Raw genomic sequence first — 7218 nt, 5'->3', positions numbered from 1 at the left:
GCGAGGGCGAGAGATAATAATAATAACAAGAGAGGGAGAGAGAGAGAGAGAGAGAGAGAGAGAGAGAGAGAGAGAGAGAGAGAAGAGAGAGAGAGAAGAAGGGAGAAGAGAGAGAGAGAGAGAGAGAGAGAGAGAGAGAGAGAAGAAGGGAGAAGAGAGAGGGGTGAGAATGAAAGGGTGAAGTAAATGCTGTTAAAGTTACGTGGGTCAGTTTACGCGCTCGCTCCTGACTTCACCCCCTCCCCCTCCCCTCCGTCCACCCACCCACCCACCACAGCGCTGCGTTACCCCAGCAGTTACCCTGCCAACGAACCAGTCAGTCAGTCTGCACCTTGACTGTTCAAGAGGGCACACGTATTAACATAGCCGCTCTAATGAGATACTCGTTGCGGTGGGACCAGCTGTGCGCCATAGAAATAAGTCGTTGATTATGCTTAGATCACAAACGTGCGCGTCTTCGGTTACGTCATGGCAACATCTAGCTCTAAAACTATAGCCCTTCGCTCTGCCACAGGGCAGTGGCAGGGCCTGTGGTAGCTCTAGAACTATAGCCCTTCGCTCTGCCACAGGGCAGTGGCAGGGCCTGAGGTAGCTCTAGAACTATAGTCCTTCGCTCTTCCACAGGGCAGTGGCAGGGCCTGAGGTAGCTCTAGAACTATAGTCCTTCGCTCTTCCACAGGGCAGTGGCAGGGCCTGAGGTAGCTCTAGAACTATAGTCCTTCGCTCTGCCACAGGGCAGTGACAGGGCCTGTGGTAGCTCTAGAACTATAGTCCTTCGCTCTTCCACCGGGCAGTGGCAGGGCCGGTGGTAGCTCTAGAACTATAGTCCTTCGCTCTTCCACCGGGCAGTGGCAGGGCCTCTGGCAGAGCGAAAGGCTATAGTTCTAGAGTTAGGCTACACCTATAGTCGCTGATATCTGGCGGTGTGCACACGACGTTGGAGGGGAGGCCCTCGCAAATTGTTTCTCAGCACGCTGGGCGAGCTGTTGCATTAGTACATAATAAGAACTTCTTTCGGCGGTGAAACGAAAATAAACACGTGCGTTCGCGTATTTCGGCTGGGTTTTTTCCCCGCGCGCGGGGTGTGCGTTGTTGGAGCGAGAGCGCGAGCAGCTGATTGGCCCACGCACGCATACGTCACAGCAACCAGTAATGGCGTCTATAAATAAGGTGCGATGATGCGCGATAGGGGAGGAAAGGGCTGCGCGATCGCCAAGGCGAAACCTCTTCTTGGCGGAGATAAGATCAATTCTGCGTTTTCCTCAGTAATGTAAGGATCATCGACCGCCCGTCGTCCACGCACACACTCACACACGCACGCGCACACACGCACGCACGCACGCACGCACGCACGCACGCACACACACGCACACTCTCTCTCTCTCTCTCTCTCTCTCTTTCGCAGTTCACACGTGCAGTCACGTGCAGGTCTTTACTCTAAACTTTCAAGACGTTGATTACGTTCGTTGTTGATTGAGCAGGATCCCAGCTCGGCAGGCGCCAGTGTGGTCCCGCAGATAATGGCGCGTCTGCCCCGCTATCTCCCGGCACGCGTGCAATAGCGCGAAAGAGGATACGGGCCGCGTGAACTTGTAAATTGTAAACGAAAACTCAACTACGCGAGAACTTAAACTTGAACGTAACTCGTAAACGCTGGATGCTTCTCAGAGGTAACCTGTATCATCAAGGGTTAATAATGACAAAATTTATCATTGTTAATTTGTCAATTTGTCATTGTCAATTGACATTTGTCATTTGACATTGACATTGACATTAACATTTGTCATTGACATTTGTCAAATTGTCAATTTGTCATTATTAACCCCTGGTATATCATCTTATTGTTAATGGTAGCCGCTGTGTCTCACGTTACACTTATTCGGTACCCAGCCGATAGGTGGCAGTGCTCGCACGTGCAGACGATAGGTGGCGCTGTTCACGTGTATGTATGATACTGATAGGTGGCGCTGCTCACGTGTATGTATGATAGGTGGCGTTGCTCACATGTCAGTACACTAGGTGGCGTTGCTCACACGTTACTGTCAGTACACTAGGTGGCGTTGCTCACACGTCAGTACACTAGGTGGCGCTGCTCACACGTCATTACACTAGGTGGCGTTGCTCACGTGTCAGTACACTAGGTGGCGCTGCTCACATGCGAGTACACTAGGTGGCATTGCCTGCATTCTCATTTGCACTCTCGCATCTCTCATTGCAGAATGTCATCCAAGCGTAAGAGCCAACCGATGAAGCTCTCTAAGGACAGCCAGATATTGACAACGACGAAGACGAAGACGATGGCGGCGGCGGTGGAAAACGGCAACGACGATGACCACGACAACAACAACGCGAGCGACATGAGTGACGGCGACGCCGCCGCCGAAGCGCGCGCGCGTCGCTACGACAACGCCGAGCCGCGCACGCGTCGCTACGACGACGACGACGACGCAGGCAGCCCGCCGGCCGCCGCCGCCGCCGACCGTCCAATCACCAACAAGAAGCAGCGACTGCTGAGCAGCCTGCGCTCAGACCAGGACTCGGACGATTCCGAGTCGGTCGACTCGCACCGCACGTCGAACAGTGCCTCGGGGTCCGAGCCCAGCGCTGGGGCCGCCGCTGCCGCCGCCGCCGCCGCCTCCTCGGGGGTCGGGGTCGGCGCGAAGCCTCGCAAGTCGATGATCGACGTTCTCAAGCGACTCACGCGCAACTACGACGGCGGCGGCGGCAACGGCGGCGGCGGCGGAGGCGGGAGTGACGGCGGCGCCCCCTGCGGGCTCGCCGAGGAGCTGGTGGCGCGGCGCGAGACGGTGGCGCCGCCGTTGCCGGACATCACGGTGCGCGCGGACGACGATACGGAGTTGGTGGTGGTGGGTCGCGCGACGCTGAGCGCGGCGCTGCAGGGAAGCTGCGAGGATGCGGTGCGACGCGTCACCGCGGTGATCGCGCAGCTAGAGGTCGTCAAGGAGCAGCTCGTCACCGGCGAGTACAAGGTGAGTGCAGCCTGATGGTAGCGTACGAGGGAGGAAGAGAGTGGAGGAGGTAGGGAGGGAGGGAGGAGGGAGGGAAGGAGTGGTGGAGAAGTGAGGGAGGGAGTGGTGGTGGGAGGGAGGATGAAGTTGAGGAGGTGGGGAGTGGAGTAAGGAGTGAGGGAGGGAGGGAGAAGAGAGTGGGGTGAGGAGGGAGGCAAGGAGGGAGTAGGGAAGTGGGGTAAGGAAGGAGTAGGGGAGTTGAGTGGGAGGGAGGTATGGGAGAGAGGGGGGAAGGAGCGTGGTGATGGATTGGGAAGATTCCTCTATATTTATTTTGATGGGGAGATTATGGGGGGATAGGAAGGCTTACTATATATCTGTTTCTGAGAGGCGCAGGAAAACTTTCTATATATCTGTGTCTTGGTGGGGGATTGGAAAGCTTTCTTCAAAGCTTCCTATTTTTTATGGGAAGTCTTCGAGTTTGGTTGCTGCGGAAAACACCAGCTGGTGTCTGACAACTACAATGTGACTGCTTGTGGCCAAATCCCTGCGGGAATGGCACATGCAGGCGGGAGGGGACGGGCCTAGATCGGAAGATAGGAAACCTTTCTATAAGGTTGAATTCACCTGACATGATTGGCAGGCACTTCTACCCAATAATAATTACGATCGGATGTTCTTAACTTTTATTATAACTTAATTAAGCTTAAGTGCGGCCCAAATCGACGTTTTTAGGTGCACACGTAACAAACTGGTCTAGCTTCATTGACCCAGCTGCGATATCGAATAGGGGAGCATAGCTATCTAGCCAAGATGGATTTCCTTTCCTTTGGTTTCCACGGAAACACGATGCGAATCTGCGACATTCTAAGAAAAAAACGCATCGAAGTGACGGGGTAATGTAAGTCTCGGGCTTGAATTTAGAACATTTCATCAGTACTAGTGCGGTCATACATCGATGCTCACTTCAGCAGCAGCGTTCACGATGCTTGCGTGCATCTGCCATCACTGAACTACAGCAAATTACCGCATTACCAGCATTTTTCGCATTTACATATATTATGCGCGGAAACACGAGGGTCGCAATTAGTGTAGAATGTATAGATGCTCTTGTAGCGAGACGGAATGAGAGGCAGCGTGATGCAGCTACGACCGGCTGTATTGATTCCCGACCTATTAATATTAAATTTATAATGCTTGTCCGGTTTTGGTTATAATCCCAGTGCCGGCGATCAAACATAAATTTTATCATACAGTCTAATTAGTGAGTTAGTATAGTGGGTTGCGTAAGCTGAATGAAGTCGACGGGAACGCGAGCGAATGTGAGTCAGTCAACTCGTAAAGCGGCGTGCGTTTACGGACGCAACTTAACGGCCCATATTAAATTTACAATCCTAGTCGTACGGGTTATGACGCTAGTTCTAGCGTCATCGACACTATATGTCGCGCACACGCACGTGCGTCGGAGCAATGTAATTTATGCGCTCGTCTGTTATAACGCAGTATTATGCAGTGTTAGGCGTACGCCCAAGGAACACGATGAGCGCAGGCACTTGGAGCGTTTCAATAAAATATAATGTTAAATAAATACGAAATCTGTTTACTACCAAAGTCTTGTACTATATTTAAGTGTCAGTGTGCAGCGGCAGCAATGGCGGCCAGCGTGTGTTTGCAGATGAGCATTTCGACGGCATTTACAGGAAGTTGTCGGCAATAATAGGTGAAAGAGAGTAGAGAAACATTAAGACTTTGGTAGTAAATAGATTTCGTATTTATTTAACATTCTATTTTATTGAAACGCTCCAAGTGCCTGTGACGATGAGTAGGTATGTGAAACCGATGGCAGGCCGATGGCAGGCCGATGTGCAAACGCCGCCGTAACCGCACTTGAACTTTGCTGCTGCCGAGTTGCCTGCGGTGAGGGTGTGGTGCTTGGGTCGAGGCGGCATCTGTTTGGCCGCCCCAGCTTTTTTCAGATTTCGCACCAGTATATACCCGCAGACGTGACAGTGAGAGCGGTTAGCCCGTACGGCATCACCATCCGTGCGTTAGACAGCTCAACGCCAGCTAATACGCGGATGCTATTGAAGGCATTCCGAAATTCCTATGTAGTACTCCCTCCTCCACCTCACCCTCCTCCACCTCACCCTCCTCCACCTCACTCTCCTCCATCTCACCCTCCTCCACCTCATCCTCCTCCACCTCACCCTCCTCCACCTCACCCTTCCTCCATCTCACCCTCCTCCACCTCACCCTCCTCCACCTCACCCTCCTCCACCTCACCCTCCTCCCATCCACGCGAGGTAGTTAGTAATCAACGGTCGATTGAACTAAAAAAACAAGGAATCACAAATATGGCGGCTTCCTCGGACGTGAAGTTTTCGCTGGTCTGTCTATATCATTCAAGGCGTTAGCGGCAGTCTCCGCTGCTATCGAAGGCTGTGAAAAATGGAAGGGTCCTACATCGCACTGGAACGAATATAGCAGACGGCGTTTTCAATTGACACTATATCAGAAAATCCTCAGAACCTTTGAGACTCAGACGTATGTAGTATACGTCTGCAAATTTTCACAATTCTACTTAAAAGTGCGTATTGTGCCCATTTTTATTCGCGCATCCGCTGCACCATAACGTGTCCAAAGCATAAACACACCTATTCCTGAACTCACCTGTGGCATTATGCGTGAAACGAACGTCAGGTCTGCTCTCTCATGCACAACTGGGCATTTCACTGTGAATGGAATTTCAACATGAATATGGTTAGTCCTTGCGCGCATCGTTGTTAGAACGCTGGATACTGCTAAGCGTAACCCTACCCTTTTTTTTCTTTGTTCCAAACTTCCAAATCTTTTTTTTTCTTAAATCCTTGTCAGAAATATCGTAAAGAGCATTGGATTTTTCCCAAATTTTAATGGTTAAATAATTATAATTCTAAATTATAATAATTAATAATTATATTATATTAATAATTATAATTATAAATTCCAGTGTTAACGCCAGTGTCATTCAAACCTGCCCCCGTGGATTTTCTGTCCTATATCGTGGGCGATTTTTTGTTTAAAATCACTGATCACACCACCACAGCTGCCAGAAGCAGAGAGAAATTAAAAGACTGACTGTGAGTCGTGATATTTACTTAACTTGCATAGAAGGATAAAGTCGTCCACCTTACTTCTTCGTCTATTTACATTTCCTTGTAGGCAAAGAAGCGCGCATCCGTGCGCTTCTGTTCCAGGGGCTTGTTGTCAGAAACAAAATTATTCTTAACATTAGTCTTAACATTTACAATTTCTCCTAGACCGTCGACATCACTTTGTTTCGTATTGTTATCAGGAAATCTGCTACGATTTTTCATTCTCGTAACTTCGCAGCGTTTCTGTCAACGGCCTAAGAGAAAAAGTTAATGTTAAGACTAATGTTAAGACCAATTTTGCTTCTGACAACGGGCCCCTGCTGTTTACAGTTTTCGGAAGTTGAGCACAGGGTGCCGACGAAGACGCGTCTTGTTCGTAATGTCACATGTAGATTGTCGCCAGCATATAACCGGCTACACGAGCTTCCTGCGTGATACCATGTTGACGTTGATTTCGAGAAAGCGCACGAACAGTACTGTTCCTTTGCATGGCGTGAGAGATGATTGTCATCATTGCAGATATATTGCATATCGACGTTGTTGTTTATACGATTCTTCGCTGCAGGTGTTCCTTCCTGCCCGTAATCAGGCACAAATATTGCTAGTGTTGCGAGACGGAAGAAAGAAAGAATCACGAGCGTATAAAGAAGGATACGTATATATACGTATATCCTTATATACGTATATTATTCTTAGTATATATACGTATATATGTATATCCTTAGATACGTATATCCTTCTTTATACGCTCTTGAAAGAATGTACCGCATGCGGTGGCGTTTATAGATTAGCAGAGATAATTACGAAAACGGCCTTAACCACATTCTTTAATATTACATGTGTGAAGATGAGGCCTGGACAGCCTCTACGGGACACAGCTCTACTGAGTTTCCCCACGTGGATTTAGCTTGCTGGTTGGATGTTGCCATTGTATATATATATAAAAAGGTTTTGTTAGAAGAAGATGCTACACAAAGTTAGCAGTGAATTCTTTAATATTACGATAGGCGCTCGGATCGTTTCGTCTTTCGTCTGCTGCCTCACGACGCCACATAATCTCTCCTCTCTCTCTCTCTCGCTCGCTCTCTCTCTCTCTCTCTCTCTCTCTCTCTCTC

The 7218-nt window shown here is 49.7% G+C and overlaps 1 protein-coding gene across 1 annotated transcript in view; it reads left to right on the top strand.

Annotated features, from left to right (window-relative positions):
• The first annotated feature begins 2357 nt into the window (after positions 1-2357).
• Positions 2358-7218, top strand: part of LOC106817714 — a 17256-nt gene continuing 12395 nt past the window's right edge. Inside the window, exons 1-2 of the mRNA XM_014822403.1 lie at positions 2358-2447; positions 2787-2990. Coding sequence (XP_014677889.1) covers positions 2358-2447; positions 2787-2990 — 294 coding nt within the window. The remainder of the gene's footprint in view (positions 2448-2786; positions 2991-7218) is intronic.

The sequence above is a fragment of the Priapulus caudatus genome, unplaced genomic scaffold, assembly GCF_000485595.1.
Source record: "Priapulus caudatus unplaced genomic scaffold, Priapulus_caudatus-5.0.1 Scaffold1836, whole genome shotgun sequence".
In the NCBI taxonomy this organism is placed as follows: Eukaryota; Metazoa; Priapulida; class Priapulimorpha; order Priapulimorphida; family Priapulidae; genus Priapulus; species Priapulus caudatus.
The sequence above is the reverse complement of the archived record's forward strand: the minus strand, read 5'-3'. Positions and strand labels throughout refer to the sequence as shown.